General features: G+C 37.6%; 1 protein-coding gene across 1 annotated transcript; it reads left to right on the top strand.

Moving 5' to 3' along the window:
• The first annotated feature begins 70 nt into the window (after window positions 1–70).
• Window positions 71–20,122, top strand: LOC114649646 (serine-rich adhesin for platelets-like). The gene is made up of 5 exons (XM_028799105.2): window positions 71–2,989; window positions 6,672–6,929; window positions 11,513–11,776; window positions 16,684–16,766; window positions 19,095–20,122. Exons 1-5 carry the CDS (start codon window positions 214–216, stop codon window positions 19,155–19,157), a joined length of 3,444 nt encoding a protein of 1,147 aa, XP_028654938.2. The 5' UTR covers window positions 71–213; the 3' UTR covers window positions 19,158–20,122.
• Window positions 20,123–21,051: the final 929 nt, after the last annotated feature.

The raw sequence follows: 21,051 nt of genomic DNA, 5'->3' as shown, positions 1-21,051 counted from the left end.
TCCTCAACTTTGTCAAACATTTTCTTTTCTTCACCAGACTCAGCCACAAGTTCAACAACAGCCAAAATTAATACTAACTTTAGTACAAGTAAAAGTACTCTTACCTTATCACCATCCTCTTCTTCATCGGCTCTTAATTCAGATGCATCTGTTCCTTCACCAAAAACAGCAGACTCCTCACCGACTAATGCAGCTTTCATATCCTTGAATACCATGTTGATAGCTATTGAAGCCACTGCATTGTCATCATCATTTTCAAAACTACCTGTTGCAAATATTACATTACCTGGTAATACAGTAACAGCTACAGTTCCAAATAATTTAACTTCTCGTTTAACCCTTACAACATCAACTAGTTCTAATTTATTAACTGCAGTGGACACAACAATGGCATCAGCAGCATCAGGCTCAGCAACAAACATGAGCTCTGGAAATAATGCGTCAGCAATCACAAAAAATGTTGTAAACTCTGTGCCTACCATTAATCTGTCTTTACTACCCACAACTATTTCTCTCACACCAATCACTCCTAGTGCTTCTATATTGAGTTCAACAGGACCAGTCTCAACAAATCTAATCGATATAACCACAAGTACCCCTTTAGCAAAGACAGTAAATCCTACCCTGATCTTACCTTCTACAAATTTCACTTCTACAAGTGTAATAAATAAAACAGTTTCATTGTCTTTCACAAATATGCAAACAACAGTGATACCAAATACTGCTTTACCTTCCACAGCATTCACAAGTATTCTACCTACAACTAAGGAAGCAATTTTTTCAGTAAACTCTTCACAAACTCTTTTAACAACAGCAAATGCACCACCCACAAATTTCACTTCCTTATCAGACATTTTCTCCTTTTCACCAGCCTCAGTAACGAATTCAACAACAGCTACAACTAATTTCAGCATAAGTAAGAGGGTTCCAACCTTATCACTGTTATCTACTTCCTCCACTCTTAACTCGGATGTATCACCTCCTGCACCAAAAACTACAGAGTTCTCACTGACAAATACAGCTTTCATATCCTTGAATACCAGGTTGACAGGTACAGAAACCATTGCATCATCATCATCAGCTGCAAGACCACCTATTGTATCTACCAGGACCAACAATATTCCACCTAACTCAGCTGAAACAGCTTCACTTACAACAACTCAATCACTCAGCATATTGACATCTACGACATTATCTGATAATACTGCTGAAATATCTACAAGAACTTCAAATAATACTTCACTTACAACACAATCTTTTTTATCAGATAAACCCAATATATTGACAGGGAAAACATTAATAACTACAACATCAAACAACTTGTCTTCCTTGTCTGCTGGAAGTTTCCCAGTAAGCCTTCCATCAGATACAATATCATCATCTGCCAAAAGTACTTTTTCAGTTAGTAATTTGTCAACATCATCCTCATTAGCTAATAACATGGCAACGGCTACATCTCCAAATAATTTTGCACTAACTTCTTCAAGTTACCATACAGCATCAATCAATACCAATTCATTAGCTGCAGTAGACACAACAATGGTACCATCAACATTAGGCTTGGCAACAAAAGCAAGCTCAGGAAATAATGTGCCATTAATTACAAAAACTTTTGTGAATTCTGTAGCAACAGTTAATCTGCCATTATTATCCACAACTGTCTCTGTCACACCTATCATATCTAGTACTTCTTTGAGTTCAACAGCCCCTCCCTCAACAAATATAACCAATCTATCTATAAATACCCCTTTAGCAACAGCAGTAAACACCACTATGATGCTACAATCTACAAATGCCACTTCTACAAGTTTAATAAATAACACTGTTACAAATATCCAAACAACAGTGAGGCCATACACTGCTTTACCATCCACATCATCCACAAGTATTGCAAGTAAGGAAACAACCAGTCTTTCATTAGACTCAAGTACTCTTTTAACTACAGTAAATATACCCACTACAGATTCCTCAAGATCTGTATCAAATGTTATTTTTTCTTTATTAACCTCTCCAACAAGTTCTAGAACAGCCACAGACAATACTATTTCACTACAATCTTTAAATAACTTTGATACAAGTAAGAAAATTCTGACCCTATCATCGTTGTCTTCATCATCCACTCTTAACTCAGATGCAGACAATGGGCATTCGACTCCATCTGCAACAGCCACAGCTAATAATCTTTCATCGCGATCTACAAATAACTTTGGTACAAGTAAGACAATTCTGACCTTATCAGCTTTGTCTTCGTCTTCCACTCATAACTCCGATGTGGATGTTGGACCATCTGCTTTTTCACCCAAAACTACAGACTCTCTACAGACAAATGAGGCATTCATATCCTTGAATACTGTTTTGACAGCTACAGAAACCACTGCATTGCCACCATCATCTGCTATAACACCTGTTGCATCCACCTTGAGTAACAATCTTTTATCACCTATGACATTTCCACTTAAAACAACTCAACTAATTGGTCCTTTATTAACATCTACCACATCATTAAATCGTTCGTCAGTCTCAGCACAATCTCTTTCATCAGATGCATCCACTACATCTACTAGGAAAACTTTATTAACGACAGCAACCTTTTCGTTACCATCTATAATTACAGCTTCTACAAGTTTAATAAATAATACAGTTTCATTGCCATTCCCAACTGGACAGATTCGAGCAATGTCAACCACAGCTACTGCACCTTCAATTTCATTTGGAAACAGTCTCCAGACATCTCAGCAATCTATTACTGTTTCAACATTGTCCTCAAGCTTTGAAACCACACTTTATAAGCCATCATTCATTCCTTTTAGAACAGCTTCAACAGATAACACAAGCAAAAATATGTCATCACAATCTACTTATACGCCTTTAACAAATTCTTCAACTACTACTTCAACTTCAGTATCATCAAAACCAACGGAAGAAGACATTACAGTTGTTCCTTCAAGGACTAGCATCTCAACAACGTCTACAGAGACAACAAAGCAAGGTATATATTTTATATTTGATCTTCATATACAGTGTTTATATATACATACTCTCACTGAGAAAATTGTTTGGAACACCTGTACACCTTCTTCTCCTTGTAATCATCTAATGAGCCAAACATGTGGCAGCTGCACATTGCATAAAATCATACAGATACAGGACAGAAGTTTCAGGAAATGTTCACATCAAACACCAGAAAGAAGGGATATGATTGTCAGTGCTGTTACTGGCTTTGCTGAGAATGGTGCTAAAAATAAAACCATCAAGTGAGCAGCAGTTCCGCAGACAGGAATACCTTGTTGATGAGAGAGGTCAGAAGTGAATGGTCAGACTGGTTTGAGCTAACAGAAAGGTTATGGTAATTCAATTAAGCATCTCAGAATGCACATCTTGTCAAACTTTGAGGTGAATGGGTTACAACAGCAAAAAAAAAACACATACAGTATTGTTACACTCCTGACAGCCATGAACAGAAAGCTGAAGCTGCAGTGAGCACAGGCTCACCAACCATGGATAGTTGAAGACTGGAAGAATATAGCCCAGTCTGATGAATCTCGATTCCTGCTGAGGCACACAGATGGTAGTATGGTCATAATTTTGTGCCAACAGCATAAATCCATGCACCCAACCTGCCTTGTGTCAACAGTTCACACTGACAATAATAGTGAAATGGCATGAGGTAATGCCTTCTTGGCACACATTGCACCCATTAATACTAATCTATCATCGCTTGAATCCCATAGCCTATTTGGTATTGTTGCTGACCATGTGCTTCTCTTCATGGCCACAATTTACGCATCTTCTAATGGCTACTTCTACCATACCACAAAGCAAAATGCATCTCAAACTGGTCTCATGAATATGACTATGAGTTCATTAGTGGCATTCCCAGTCACTAGGCCTGAAGGGAGTGGTAGAATGGGAGATTCACACCATGAATATGCAACTAACAAATCTGAGGAAATTGCGTGATGCAATCTCAACAACATGGACCGAAATCTCAAAGAATTTTTCCAACATTTTGTGGAATCCATGCAATGAGGAACTCAGGCTGTTTTAAAATAAAAAGGAGGCCCTACCCAGTATCAGTATAGTGATCCCAATAATTTATTCAGCGATTGTAAATTTATTGTAAATTGTAAATGTATTTTCTAAAATAGAATACATTTGTCTGTAGGAAAAGCAATAATTTTTTGTTTTTATAAGTACATTTTTCAATAAAATCTGCATTTGAACAATCTTTGCATCTTTAATTGTAGTGGCAAACCTGGATTTGTGTTTCAAAGGGGGTATTGAACCTCACTTGGGATTAATCTCCCTTTAGCATTCTGCTACAAATCACTCATTAGATTTAGATAAGCTTGAAAGGGGTGTTGCTTTTATATTGTTTGTGCGCAATTTAGACTATATCATAGATGTTTTAGATCAGGATATTGTTTGGAATTCATGGAGGGTGGACTGGTTTTCAGGTACTATCTGCTTATTTTATTGTGAGTGAAACTTGTCTGTACTGTGGCCAGAGCTGGAGTGATTAGTTCTGATAGACTGCTATAGTGTAATGGATTTTAGATTTAAACTTTTTTCAAGGTCAGGCTAACAGAATACTGTAGATCTTCCAGTCCTTCCACTTTTAAACCTGTCATATGAAGCACATTAACACAGTAGAGGTTACTGTTGATTGTTCTTTTTGTTTTTCTATACAGGTATTAAGATTAACACTTTTACTGGGTTCCGGCACATAATGAATCACAGACTTGGTTTAGAATGGTCATATTAAATTCTTTGGAGAGCTTTATACTGTCTGTTTGAATAATAACATTAATGTAAAGTAGATAGATAGATAGATAGATAGATAGATAGATAGATAGATAGATAGATAGATAGATAGATAGATAGATAGATAGATAGATAGATAGATACTTTATTAATCCCAAGGGGAAATTCACATTCTTCAGCAGCAGCATACTGATACAATAAACAATATTAAATTAAAGATTGATAATAATGCAGGTAAAAAACAGACAATAACTTTGTATAATGTTAAATGTTAACGTTTACCCCCCCCCCGGGTGGAATTGAAGAGTCGCATAGTTTGGGGGAGGAACGATCTCCTCAATCTGTCAGTGGAGCAGGACAGTGACGGCAGTCTGTTGCTGAAGCTGCTCTTCTGTCTGGAGATGATACTATTTAGTAGATGCAGTGGATTCTCCATAATTGATAGGAGCCTGCTGAGTGCCCGTCGCTCTGCCACAGATATTAAACTGTCCAGCTCCATGCCAACAATATAGCCTGCCTTCCTCACCAGTTTGTCCAGGCGTGAGGCGTCTTTCTTCTTAATGCTGCCTCCCCAGCACACCACTGCGTAGAAGAGGGCGCTCTTTATTTATTAATAATATTAATATTATTAATTTATTAATAAAATTCTAGAGTTTTTTGTTGATGCAGTGTGAAAATGTGCATATAAAGTTTATCTATACAGTCATGTTGATTTTTAGTTTTTAGTATTTTTAGTTGCATTTAAGATTAACACATGTGATATGACTTTGTAATTTTTAAGGGTTATTGAGCATTGGTAGACTAAGATTGTAATGTACTAAATGATTGGCACTAAAGGATTAAACTTTGTAGATTTAAAATATTGTAATGTTATAAATGACACTGAAAGATAAAACTCTGTGTATTCAAAGCATTGAAAAAATATTTTATGAAAATTGCACTCATTGATTGCCACTAACAATACAGTGTGGTTGTGCAAGTTATGACAACTAGACTGGAGAAATGTTGGGGTGCCAACTGGGTCACCCCGTTTAAAAACAAGCTGAAACTTTAACCAAAAAAAGTGCACAATGATACAACGGCAAAGCATTAATTGCACACTGCAGGGAATAGTTAATTGGTCAGGTTTCCTTTGGAGTTTCTTCTTTCTTGAGCGTAGGTTAAAAATGCAATGCCAGGTTCTGTGAGCGTCTCACTTTTATACTGCTCTGGCCAGAATAGGCGGAGTCAATTGCCCTCACTAGGCATGTTTCTCCTGGCTGCAGGAAAAGAAAGAGACAATACCATTTGCAACAGTGTCCCCTCTCAACCCAGGTTGGGCCTGCTGAGATCCACAGACAAACATGTGTGACAACAAGCATTTAGCTTTGTTTGCAACAGTTTTTTCAAAACAGTGATTCTTATTTGGATGTAAAATAAAAAATCACGTAACTAGAATCACAATATATTATTAATTTAAACAGTATTCTCTGCAGTATTCCATTTAATCCATGTTAGAGACTTAGTGCCCAGAATTAGCCTAGCAGAGAAGAGGAAATGGGAATGGAAGGGATGGTAGTAACATATTGTAAAACAAACTCACAATTCTACAGGATCAGTTTAGAGTTGTAAATTAATCCAGCATGAATGTCTTTGGGATGTGAGAGAAAACACCACATAGGAAAAATGAGCAGATGCCTCACATGAAGTAACCAGGCTGGAATTCTTTTCAGGAACTTGAGAGCTGTGAGGCCATTGTACATTGAACCTGGGAAAATCATGTGTCTTCTGAAAGCAAAGTACAATGATAAATGTTTTGTTTCTGGTCAATTTATGATTATTCAGTTTTTTAGAAATATTGTAATGATCTAAAAGCATTGAAAGAGTGTTTTTACATATTGTCTGCAATACTTTTTTTATGCATTCAGACCTTGGCACCGTTGGAAATCTGTCAGTAATGAGCATCACCACAACTTCCATCGGTTTGAGCTGGTCCCTTGTGAGAGGCATTGCAATCAGCTACAGAGTTGAGGCAAAGGGAATTACATCTATTAATTTGACAGTAAATTCGGAGTTTGCTGTTATCACTGGACTAACACCCGGTAACAAGTACGCACTGCGAGTCATTGCTGTGGCTGCAGACAACATCACTGAAGGGCAGGCGGTGACAATTACAGCCTTTACAAGTACGTTTTTACTCTTGACCTTATATAGTTCTTGTTATGCTTGTTTATCAATATCAAAACCATCACATATCTATCTCTGTTACTATGTATAGTTAAGTTCAAGTTCTTTTGACTTTGCTTTCAATTGTTTTTATTGATTCAATAACAAATAAGTTCAGTCCCATCTTTCTTTCTCTCTCTTCTCTGCTGCCTTCACTCCTCCACTTGCAAATTCTGTCCTCTGCCTCCTGACTCCGTCTCCCAGAATGGAGTGAGGTGGCCTCTTTTATAGTGCACTCAGATGTGCTCCAGGTGCTCCCTGAAGCTCTCCCTGCAGCACTTCCTGGTGTGGCGGAAGTGCTGCATGGGCACCCAGAAGCACTCCAAGTGCACCCGGATCCTTTTCTGGCAGCGCTATCCTGGTGTGGTGGAAGTGGTACAGTCCAGGGCTCCGGAATTGTTCAGGCGCCCCCTGGCGGTGGCCATGGGCTCCAACAGGGTTGAGCTTCCAAGCTCCAATCCCGTGGCCCCAGTACAAACCAGGGGGGCTGCCCACTCGTGTCCCCGGGGAGGTATTGTCTCTCTCCCGGTCCTTCCATCCTCCAGGTCTCCTGGCTGGACAAGAGCCCCAGCAGTCCGCCGCAATATACACAAGTCCAGCAACACATTCGTTTATTTGAAGTTTGGGAAATGCTTCCTTTCATTTCTCCACCAATGTACCATGTACAGCACAGTATTAAGCACAATAAACACCCTTTTTTCTTTCTTTGTCTTGTCTCCTCCTTTCTTCTTCTGCCTGCACTCCTCCTTTGGCAAGCTTCATCTCTCTCCCTCCTGACTCTGGCTCCTCGAGTGAAGTGAGGCAGCACCTTTTATGCTTCACCTGGGAGTACTTCAGGTGGCTCATTACGGAGATCTGGAATCATTCCCACGTGTGGTGAAAGCCTAAAGTAGGGCTCTGCAGGCGGTTGTGATGAAACCCAATAGGGCTGTGTCAGACTTCAGTTCCCATGGATCCCTGTGGGAATCCGAGGCACATCCCAGGGCCATTTAGGATCCCAGGGAAGTAGTACCCTGAGTCCTTCCACTATGACAGCATCCTGACCGGGCAAGGGTGCTGCCCGTCCATCACAATATATACCATATATTGTAACAGACAGCCGGGATTCTTACCTGGCTGGGTATATAACGGCCATAATGGAAGGAGCTTGCATGGGGCAATGCCTCCCCAGGGATGACAGAGAGCTGCCCCCCTGGCATGCTACAGGGCAACAGGTTTGGAACATGGAGGCTCAACTCTCCTGGGGCCCATGGCCACCGCCAGGGGGTGCATAGAGAATGGCCGAGCTCTCCTCTGCTGGGCTGCTCTGCTGGAACACTTCCAGGAGCTCTATAAAGGGGGCTTCCTCTCTCCATTCAGGGAACCTCAGTTGGGAGGTGGAGAACAAAGCTTGCGTGAGGAGTAGCGGAGGTGGATAAGATACAGAAGAGAGAGAAAGGAAGCAAGAAGGACTGTGATTTATGCTGTGTGCTGCTTGTACTGTGCTGTGTGGTCGGGAACGAGACAAAAATGTTTCCCCACTGAAATAAATGTGTGTTGTGATGACTCTGTGTCTGTTGTGTCAGGGGTTTGTGGAGCTATATGCCCCCTAGTGTCTCCCTGTTTTGTGACTTATGGATAAAACCTTCTGAACAGCTTTTTTGATTAAAATAATAAACACAGAAGACTATTCTAGATCTACCATGATAATTACATCTTGCCTGAAGAAGGGGCCTGGGTTGCCTCGAAAGCTTGCACATTGTAATCTTTTTAGTTAGCCAATAAAAGGTGTCATTTTGCTTGGCTTTTCTATAGATCTACCAATAAAGTTCTTTCTGTCTGTGGTAAGTTTAAATTAAAGACAATTAAATGTGCTTCAATAATCCAATTATTCACAAATACCTGATTTCTAAAATGCCTTTTAAACTCTTATTTCGATTAGAGAAACTGGGTTATTGGCCTCTGAGAAACCTGATTAACAGAGGTAGATTTCTCTGTGAATATTCCGATTACATGCCCATGTAAACCCTTAACCAAATCACTGTTAAGGATTCTGTAGTCTGTGCATGTCCGTTGCACTCTGTCAGCCTGCGCATGTTTTTGCTTCACACACTCTTTCAGCAGTCATGGTAGAAGCATCTACAACATAAATTTCTAGAGGCAAATGTTCTGGCAATCGCATTATCTCCTGCCTGAAATAACCTGTCTTAATATTTCCAAAAGTGTTACATTTATGTTAATGAGCTGAATGTACAGTGCTAAGTTCAGCTACACAATCTTGAGAGCATTAGGGTAATACGTTAAAAGTAACATGCATTAAGTAGTCTGATTACTTTTTAAAGTAATGATTAACCTAATGCAATACTTATCTTACTGAAGGAAAAATACCAGTGTTGTTATTATTCCAGCAGTGCTGGGTGTAAGGCATGGAGCACATGTACTGGGGTCCATTGCAGGGCTCAGTCTCACAGCTAAGCAGAAAAGAGTTTGCAGTGTGCAATCTAGAAACAGAAACCTATAAATAAAGTGTCAGTTTGATTAACCATATTTATAAAACACAAGAAAATGATCAAAGGCATCATGCCTATTTTTGGATTCACAATGGCCAATGATGACATTTAAATCTATTTTGCACAGTTTGATAACATTGGAGAGCTCCAGAAGATCACTTACTTGCGCATGTAAAAGCAGATTATTAAGAAACCAGGTCTCTGCCTTAACCGGGTTATTCACCTTAATGCGATTATCTGTGTTCATGTAAATGCACTGAATGTCACAAGTAATGAGTTAGGGTTCCAGAGGACATCCCATTGAATGTCCAAGTACTTTAGATTGATTTTTGTTTTTTCTATCTCGAATAAGACAAAGACATTTTTTATAAGAAGATAAAGATAAGGTCAAAATAACGCACCAAGGTCAAATCCAAAAAGACTAAACAAACCTATGATGAAATACTAAACACCACCCAAAAATCAAAATTCAAAATTACAAAGAGCTGAGTTACCAGAGAACAACAAATAAAATGAATTACACGCAAAGATCAAAAATGGTAGCTCTACTCCTCAAGGGCAAACGTTATTGCTAAATATTCCTAATAACATACATCCACAACAGAGCTCTTTCAAGGTTTTCCTGTACTGATAAGCATCATAGCATTTTTTTCTTATCTGTTATATCTCTAAAATTGTAAAGACCTAAATAATAAGCAGTAATGAACATATAAGCAGTAATGAACATATATGGATACAAATAAATCCTGAAAAAAGCAAATTTTGTTCAATTGTTGTTTACAAACACAGAATGTAGAATGCACTTGTAAAAATTCTAACACTTTACCACATTTGGGGTCACTAGTGACCCTATATATTTTACACAAATAAATAATTATAATAAAATAATTGTACAGTTTTTTGGCATATTTTTGGTAGTAAATTGTTGAGGATGAAATGAATGCTACATACCTGAGGAACTGCAGCCACACTGTATTTTATGTGACTCAGTGAGAGCTGTAAATATGATGTCATGGGTTGCAAGCGACTCAAGGTATGTACACTAGGGTTAAACTGATTGCTAAATTTGCACCACTTAGTAAATAAAACCACAAATTTTCCAAATTAAATAGGTACTCAAAAAAATGTTGTGTTCCATTTATGCATAGTCCAGGCCCTCTTAATACATGCGGCCATCGTTTTTCATATGCAATGTTTGAATAAAGTGAGCTTAGGGCAAGATTTTGCAGAGTAACTTGATACACCACAGTAGAGATCCAACCCTGTTTGTGTTGTATGCCTCCTTTCACTAAGACTAATTGCCAATTTGACAAACTATTGGAGATTTAGAATCCTTGCTTTCTGCTCCGGGCCTAGGGAAACTTTTTCATCGTCTATTTTTCTATTTGGCTTTCAGAGAATCTTTTCTTGTCAGCTGTATAACATTTTCTAAGGTTTATTCCACATTGTGACTGCCAATTTCATATGTTACCTCTTCCTAGTGATTCTAAATGCAGAGATTAGAAAATTTGTTGTTCTAGCCAACACCTGCTGAAGCAATTTTACTATTAATTATATAATCACTAGCTGGCAGATTCCCCACATTTTAAAATCAGCTGCTTGCTGACACAGAATGAAATTCTTCAAGAAAATGCTCTAAAATATCATAACTGTGAAAATCAGAAGTCACCCATTGTAGAAATTTCCCAGTTAAGCATGAAGAGAGAAATATAAATCTTGAATTGGACAATAAACACCTGCAATGAATGTGGTCCCCCATGTAATGTTCTAAGCCCTTTTTATAACTGCCACCAGTGCAGAAGTGGTGGCAGCAGCAGCTCCTTGTCTTTGTTGTAAGGTGCCCACTTAGACTACTAATTGCTGAAAAAGTAGCTCTCAACTTACCAGTTCCAATAATAATATTGACTTTTTTGCCAAATACAGAATGTTTTGATTAATGGGAAATGCTTTGGTAGATGCTAGATGCTAAAGCAAAAGGTGATTAAAATGTTCAAACATACTGCACGTTAAAATAACTTGCAAAATAAAAAAATATGCATTCTTGTACTTTACAGAGCCTGACATTGTTAAATATTTAACTGTAAGCAGTATCAGTGGCAATTCTGTATTCCTTAAATGGATTGCACCAGATGGAGGTGTCAGCCGCTACCTGATTCTGCAGAAAGAAAGTGCCGAATTTGGAACAGCCTTGCAGACTGTGACGGAGCCATATGCTAATATTACTAGTCTTTTACCACTTACAACTTACACCATCCAAGTCAAAGCTGTAACAGAAGATGGAACGCTAGGAGATCCTGTGCCAGTTATGGTGACTACAAGTAAGTGGTCTCAACAGCTGCTTTTAATACAAACATGTAACATAAACATTTATTGATTGAGGCAGGCAGGGGGAAAAGCAAGACACATGATCCTATAAAGTTTTAAATCCAGAACTGACTGATACATCGATACAGGCCAAAATGTAGATTTCTCCAGATAAATTCAAACCTCAATTATTATAGTGAGGCTCTGTAAGAAAGCAAATGCCTAACAGTCAAAGCTACATGTGGAGCAGCATTTTAGGCAGATATCTAACTACTTTGTAGTATTAGGCAAACTGCCCTACTCTCTCTGCTCCCCTTCTACTCCTCTGGGGCCATTTTCCATTTTAAATTTTCTTAGTGTGGGCCACCTCTCAGGAACATTCTGTACCTTTTGGGTATGTCATATGAAAATATCAGATCATGTTCTGAAAGATTTAGAGTTTAAGTCCCCCTTATTATAGTGGCTTCCTCTGCCGGTTCCATTTATTATATGTGAGGGGAAAGTGATGTGAAATTTGAGATGATATATGAGTGATATAGAATTCATGCTTACATTTATATTTTATATTAGACCTGTAGTAGACACATGACAGCATAGATGAACATGAATATGCAGCCACTAATTAGTTGACAGACAACAATCTTTATATACAAAATTTGAACAAAATGTCTGCACCGCTTAGGATTCCCTGACTGCAGAAATTCATGATGTAGCAAGTTCTGGGTGAGTGAAAGCCAGTGAAGAGCCAGTGGAGAATGCTCGAGAAGGATAGGTTCAGCAGAACCTTAGACAGAAACTGAATCAAGATCATTGCTTAACGTTGCTATTCTGGCTCAGTGGAACAAGATGTGAACCATTGCAGAGCAGTTAGATGTACATGTTTTACTTAGAGAAGCAGTAGACTGAGAGAGAAAGACTACCCAGAAGCCAAAAAAAAACCCCATATTCATGCTACATACATTCTATAGGCCCTGCTCAGCAAAGACCTCAGGTCCCTGACACTGGAAACTAGCATGACCAAAACAAAACAATGTTACTTTAAAAGGGTACTACAGACTGCTATTGGTGATGTCACATGAGAATGAATGCATAAATATGTGTACTGTGCTGACATAACACATCATCCTCACTGTTAATACAATGTTAGTATGTGATGCTGCCAATACACACCCAAAATAAAGAAAACAACTAATGCCCCAAGCAAAAAAAAACAAACTAGATATGATACCAAAACTCACCTAACACTCCCTAAACTTGACGGGCATTGGCACTGTGTTTGAAATACAAAACACAAAAAAAGACAAGAACAAATGTTCTACTTTGATTGACAGTACAGAAATGCAACTTGCAAATATTTTTACAGTAGTACAATGGTAGTTACAATAATGATTATTTATGGAAGATTTGATTTTGTTCACCAATAGTGCATTTATGAAATATAAATAAATAATTTACATACGTTGGCTGATGCCCTTATCTAAGGCAACTTCCAACATTAGAGACACATTTGGTTACATTACTTTGACACACAGGCAGGTAAAGAGACTTGCTCGTGGTCATACATTGTCAGTATCAGGATTGGAATCCACATCTCAGGGTTTGAAGTCCAAAGCCTTAACCACTGCACCACACTGCCTCATCTCTCCAACAGCTATCAAGCAATCAAGCTACTATTTCCATTTGCCTGTGGCTTCCATTGTTCTCATTTATATTCAGTTACTCTTTCATTATTTAACAGATTTTACTACCTGGCCTGGCATATTTTATAATGGTCATCTCTTTTGTAATAAATCACATTGTGTAAAGTAAACATTCGGCATGAATTTATCTATAAATATACAGCCTTCTCTCTAACTGCCCACAGACTCAGCATCTGTTCCTGAATGTCTTACTGGATCTGCCTGCTGGCAGATTAGATTATGACTTGTTCATAACAACAATTCTGTATACTATAAAACTGAATGATTATAGTTCAGTATCATCTTGCTTTTGTTTAATTTACTACTTAAACCAGTAGTTCCCAACTTTTTCTGTTCACTGCAACCCTAGAAAATGTTTGATTTATATTCACACCTCCTACAAAAGTAATAGCACATCTGAAGATGAAGAAGTCACATTTCTAATTTTTCAACTACATACTGAACTCAAAAAAATAAGCTTTTAACTCAGTGTATAAAATTTAAATATAAATTGAGCAATTTACCTTTATAAATCCCAATAATTTTGTAAGTGTGTCTCTGTGAAGCTTAGACACTAGATTGAAAAATCCCAGGGCTGGGGTATCCCACAAAATTTTAGGCACAGCGAGGAAATGACACACATTCAACAATTAAGGGTTTTGGGGAATTGGAGACCCCCATGGATCAATGGGTATCAGTGCTCCACCACACAATGAAACACAGTCATTGAGCTTTGTCCCCCATTAACACCAACACTGCAGTTCAAAAACAGATGTACTGCACAGTTAAAATTGCTGCGCTACAGACAGGACCACCACCAGGAGAGTTGGGCTGAGTGTAAGCAGCAGGTGTTGCATCCAATTCAGTCCCCCGTCTTCCACCCAGCAAAAATATCAGACATCTAAATCGGTGACATTTCACTGTCAGGACTTGCACAGAAATCAGTACTAGACCTTGCCCTTCTCTGAGGATCATTGTAAGATCAAAATTCCATTCTCTTAAAAAAGGTCATTTGCCTTTACAAACACTCTGTCCACAGCTCAAAGATCATGAAAGAATGCACATTTCTGTGGCTCAGTCACAGGTGACAATTGCACATGCAATGTTTGATGGTTTTCATGGAACAGGAGCACTAACTAATAAAAGACCTATAAGTGACGGCACACTGCATGACACTGATTGCACCACGATAAAGACAGACAAAGCCCCTCACTCAATTTTGGCAAATTGTGATGCAGCCCGCCTCTTTATTGCACACCCTGAAATGCCACTTTGCACCCCCTGGAGTTGCTGAAAGCCCAGGTAGGAAATCCCTAATTTAAAACTTACAGTCAAGCAAAAGCTTTCTCTTGATGAGTATGACTATTTTTTAATCAAATATGTGGAAGTTGTATTTATAAAAATAAGTGGAACGTGTCTTCTAGGTAGTAGCCTGCTTGATGTTGTCTCTTTGTTTCCGCTGAGGAATTGTTGGGAATGTTACTCCCCCTCCTAGCAGCTATCCTCTCTGAAATGGCATGAGTGAGAACATTTGGCTTTGTTGAGGAATTGTTTGGGTACTTGGCATATGTAACCATCAGTATGAAGGAAGCAAAGCTGAGAGAAACCCTTGCTCAGAAGCTCAGTCACAGCTAGCAGCCATATCTCAAGGTCTCTATTTAGTTGAGTGGTAAAACTTGCTGCTAGTGAATCCAAACATTTCTTTGATCCCCATTGCCAACAATTTCTCAGGAAGGATGTGTAGTTGCTGAGAGAATTCCACAGCGGAGGCACATTTGTAAGCATTCCATACAAAATTGCTTCTCATTGATTTATATTCACCACGTAACAGTTTTAATCCCAGTACAAACAATTTTATTCCATATTGCTGAATATTTAACTACTCAACAACACTGAGCATATTAATGCTAAAAGGTAGGTTTACTATGTATGTCTATCACTATCTTAACCATTACAGTGCTCTGCAGGGCTTGATCTTTGCTCACTCTTTTAACTTCTGTAAGAATGCTAGCGGTCGCTGTCTCCCCTTTCAACTCAACAGACAGACACACTGATCACAGGGTAAAATGACCAAGAAGGCTTTTAATTCTTTTTCTTCTTGTTACAGTGCCCAGAACCACCTCCACCACCATAAACAAGCAAAACCAATAATAATAACACAATCAACCAATACAAATCTCTCCTCCACACCTCCCAGCAAGCTCTATCCTCTACCTCCCAACTTTGGCTCACTTGCTGGGTCTCCAGCAGTCCTTGACACGGAAGTGCTTCTCCTCTTCTGTTAATGTAATTTGCCAGCACTTCGGGGCTTCCATCCCCGTGACTTGATAGTACTTCCGGGATATGGAAAAGATATGAGTGCCCAGGTCCCCTGACAGCGTCTACTGGCGGCACCAACGGTATCCAGCAGGGCTGAGAAGCCAAACTCCAAATCCCATGGTGCCCTGCAGGAATCCGGGGCACCGCTATGCTGCAGGGAACTTGCCATCTGGCATCTTTAGGAGGCAGTGTCTGACAGTAGCTACCTACCCCCATCCTTCTCTTCTTTGGGCGTCCCGACTGTCTGCCACACTTCACAATGTGAATAGTTTTCATTCAGCAGTTTCTTTGACTGTAACCAATTGCAGCTTTCCTTAACCTTTGATTACTTGCCTGAAGGTCTGTCATAATATTTTCAAAAGAAGTGCAGCTTTCTGTTCATCCAGCATCCACTTAGATTATCATTCAATCTACTTCACTTTCTCTACAGCACCTATGGTCCTATAGTCCAGTCTTATATGTGAAAGAGAGATGCCGTCTTCTTAGTGCAGAATTGCAAAATATGTCATTCTTGATTCACATGTTTAGGTTTATCTTTCCTGTAAACACAGTTATTAAACTTGTTTCTGTATTCTTTCTGCATGAATTCCTGTACAAAATGTTCCAGGTCAAATTATGTTAGGCACATTCCCCATACTAACAGACCCCATTGTTTATGAGATTTTTCAGTACTATTTTCTGTTCAGGGCACTAACATTAGGCTGGCACTCTTCATCTAATATGGAGAATCCAAATGTGTAAGAACACTTTCTCTGCTGTAGTACATCCCAATTAACCAAACTTTGGGTTCAAACCTATTGAGAGAGTTGTAAAATACAAGAACATCAATATTACAAGGAGTTTTCATAAAAGCTTAAAAGCAGGGTAAAATTTGCTTTTGGAATACCAGGAATAACATTTTTTTCTTATTTTTGTGTTTGCAGCGGGTCTGTCTTATCGTTATCAGATATCAGTTGTCACTTCTGGTACATTGAATGAAGAAATAAAAAGCCTCATATTGCAGATGGTTAGTGCATTTCTTCTTAAACTTTTGCACATACACTTCTCGGTAGCAGTTGCTCATATTTTAATACATACTGAAAATTAACCTTCCACTCATTTGTTGAAGCAGATTCATAGAATTTTCAAGTCAAGGGCTTTATTGTCATACCATGCATACACAGTAATCCAGCATACAGTGGCACGAAACTGATAAATTGATAGATGAATAATAGGTAAAGAATTGCTATAATAATAAATTGAAATAGTTATAAATGAATAAATATATTATTACAGCAACTAAGGGCCAATTCACATTTGAGCACTGTAAATTTCCTGTATTTATTTGGTGTTTTTCAAAGATTTGAATTTTGTTGTGAGTATTATCAAGCATTTCAGGCTTTTTTAGGGCATTTTTTTAAGCAGTTTTCAGGTGTTTTTCAAGAATCTTTCCAGTGTTTACAAAGAAGAATTTTGCAGGGAAAATACAATTAACATTTCCAAAATGTATGCAATGACTGGTGCTTGTAATCCTGGCTATCGCAGTGCTGAACGGCAAATGTTGTCACTGTCATGAGTGCAGATATGGGGTACACCCCATTCTGCAGCAAAGGGAATTGAGAGGACAATTCTGAACCCTCAATGTAGCAGGCAATTTATCTGGAAATATTCCATGTTTACACAGGGGTCTCAATAAGCACATAAGTAGTGATTTGAGTATATAAGTAGTGTACTATCTAATTTTAGAGTCATGGGTAGCTTAAAAGCAGAAACAAACTTTTTACAATTTTAATGACTGAGGGTGATTTTATAGTAGCAGTACACCAGTAAAGCATATCTTATGTGTTATTTGTTCCTAACAAATTAAAAAGGTCTAAATATTCTAAAGAAAGGCCTGAGATAAAAACTGCTTAAAATAGGCCATAATATAACAATAAGGGAGAGGGGAACTGCTAAACTCCCCCTGCCCCAAATAAACAAGACTATCATAATTTGGTGCTGGCACAGTTCTACATTTTTATCTTCACTAAGACATTTTTCTTAGGCTCTCCATTTTTTTCCATTTTTTGTAACTATTGAATATTTAATGACATGGTTAATTTGTTTATTAATTTTGTTTTTGGTTACATGTATTCATGTTACATTTCTTCTGAATTTATTGCAAAGCTACTTTGTTTTTGTCATGGTCACCACCATTTTTTGAAGCTGGTTGCCAAGCACAGTGGTGTGTTGCTAGCGCATGTTATCTGGAAGTGGTGGGTTGATGATGTGTTCAATGAGACAGTATATAAGACAATACTGTGAGCCAGAAGATTGTGGTAAAAAAATGAATGTGCATTGCGTTTGTTATTTGTTGATTTAAGCAACAAACTTTCCTTGTAATTCTCTGCCTTTGATTTAGTATTGTGTTTTTGCTCTGGCATGCAGAATTAAAAGTCTTCTTAATTCTGCCATTTGCCTTGTTACTCAGACTACATTTTATCTCCTGGTTCCTAAAATTTGCCTTAATGGCCTGCCTCCTTCAATCTATGGCAGAATACAAGGCAATTAATTATTTGTTAAATTAAATAAAGAAAATTCAAAACAACCCCAAAAAAACACACTTTTCTAAGTAACAATATAAAAGAATTCCAATATAAGTATATGGTAAAAATATAACCAAGTCAAATACAAAAAAATTTAATCTAGGAATAACCATAGAAAGTTTGTAAAGCCAACAGAGTTAACCAATGGCAAAACTCAGAAAACCAAAAGGTCAATCAAGAATGGTCAAAAGACCCACAACATTTTCAGAATGATCCAAAAAAGGAGAAAGTACAAAAAAAAAGCTTAACAACAAACTAAGGAGCAAGTTAATGTCTCAGCAAAGAGCTGAGGCAATGCAGTGAAATAAAAAGGGCTGATCATGCCTAAAGGCTCGAACTACAAATTAGCAAGGAAAAGAGCAGGCCAAAATTACCAACAATGCAAAGAGCATAAACACAGAACAAAGAAGCTGTGGAAGTTAAAAAATATAAAAAAACTAAAAATGCTAGAAAAGAAATCCTACCCTACATTGGAGAGGTATACAGAGAAATGGAATAAACTCCATGGAGAAAAAGCTGTGTAGACACCAAGAGAATGAACAAACTCAACAAAAAGTGTAATGGAGTCAGAATTTACATCCAGTCTCTTTCAGCTCCGTGAAGATAAGTAGAAAGCAAATTTTGCGTTCCGCAGTGAAAAAATTAAAGTAGGTCATAAAATCATATCTTCAGAAATAGCACAAAATGAAAATTTAAAGACTGTTATTCAAATGTTTTTTGAGCACTGTTAAAATAATATTCAACCTACTTATGTATATTTTTTCTTTTAGGTAAATTCCAATCTTCAAAAGGAACTTCCGCCAAGTTCATTTTCTTTGTCCTTCAAAGGATGATGAATATATAGCCTTAATTGATCCATAGGCCTTTCTAAATGAATGATATTTTAGACAATATTAATTAATAACAGGCTTGGCAAAAAACAGATTTTGTTTTAGAATATTGATTCCTCTTTACTGTGCACATCACTGTTGTGTTGTATCATGCTGAAACATTAACTGTAACAACGATGTTTGTGTAATCTGATTCCTTTATATAATCATGCAACACAAGCAAAGTCTTCAGTGCTCACCTTGTTGTTAAACTAAAGCTGTGCTGCGCTACTCTTTATGGCTCTTTGGCTTTCTCTCTTTGCTTTTATCAAAGAAGCACTTTAGATGGCAATGCTCTGAGTTCTTCTGCACATCAGTAGTTATTCCTGCAGTTAATTTCAACTTTTATTCTATTTGTGTGTAGGTTCAATTTTCCAGACTACTGTTTATTATAATGCATATGCACTTTTATGTTGTTGCAGATGTTAAAAGCATTCTTGTTTATTTTTATTTTATTATACAAATACATAAAAAGCCACCCAACCCCTGCTGTAGTTGTCAAGTGCTTTAAGAATGCCTGTTTGTATTGTGCCTTACTTTTTAACTTTTGCCAAATGTAATCTCTTTTATATGCTTTGTACATCAATGCTCACTACACAAGACAGTAAAAAATGAATTACCCCAGACTTTGTTGCAAAGTTTTCATATTTTGGCACAAAACTGTTATGTTATGAATAGGCTAATATTATTACATTTTTTCTGTACTTAATACAATTTTCCTAAAGTTGTAAAGTATTTGTATAGTGGTTTTAAGAGAATCCAAATTTACAATTGATTGCATTGTATATTTTGTTTGGAACCTTGCATGTTTTTATTATTACTGTATTTTGCATTTAACCACATTGCTATTTGGTTTTTGTAGAGGCCATCACAGGTTTACAATGAAAAAAGATTTACATAAATGAATTGTCATCTGGTTAAAATTATGTAAGACTGGAGCATGAATTGTTGAAAAGAGGAAAACTATGTTGAAAAGTTACACTTATATGTACATGAAGTAAAATAAACCAGGATCCCGCTCTCAATTCCAATTAAAAACAAATTATAACAAAAAAATAAGATTTTTTATTTTCGTTAATGCAAACAAAGGCTTTCTTTAAAAAGAGAGAGCACCATGAGAGAGTTAATAAAATATGAGTATTGCATTTAAGGAACATATTGTTTGTTAAATCACACACGCGAGATCAAGTGTAGCAGTGTGCCACTGAATCTCACAGCATGGCAACACACATCTTTGATGGACACTACTGAAGTGATTCCCATGGCAAGGTAACCTTGACTGTAATAATGTCTTATAACATTCCTGTGTTTTGACAATCTGCCTGCTATTGTAGTGGAAGAAAACCAGATGCTCACATTGGGCGAGGAGCAGAGAGAGACTAGCTGTTTTTTATTATAACATTCTTCAAAAAGAGTCTCAATTCAATTTTAAGTTTAGTTTTAGTTCAGTTGGTGTTCTCTTGCTTTTCTGACACTTTAAGAGAAGCCACAGACATTTAAATGGAGCTTGCCATCTGCTTAGCTGCTGGACACTTTCTAAGGAGCTCTGTCTCCGGCAAGAAACCTTTCTTTTCACCTTTCAATTAAGGATATATAATAAGTAACTAAGGAACTGCCATCTGGGAAATGTCAACTGGGACTGAATGAAGACTGCATGAGCTCACAAAGGTTGTATAATACTTTGTATTGCTTATATTTGCTGCTATTGATTATTATGCAAATAAATATACATTTTAAGTAAAAGCTTAAACTCAATGTCTCTGTCTGATTTTTGATTGCTAATGTTGATGAGTGCTGGATTGATAATTGCTTGTCTAGCTGTGGTCCCTTATTGGCATGAAGGCTGCTTTGTGAAGCC

The sequence above is a fragment of the Erpetoichthys calabaricus genome, chromosome 3 (genome assembly GCF_900747795.2).
Source record: "Erpetoichthys calabaricus chromosome 3, fErpCal1.3, whole genome shotgun sequence".
NCBI classification, from domain to species: domain Eukaryota; kingdom Metazoa; phylum Chordata; class Cladistia; order Polypteriformes; family Polypteridae; genus Erpetoichthys; species Erpetoichthys calabaricus.
The sequence above is the reverse complement of the archived record's forward strand: the minus strand, read 5'-3'. Positions and strand labels throughout refer to the sequence as shown.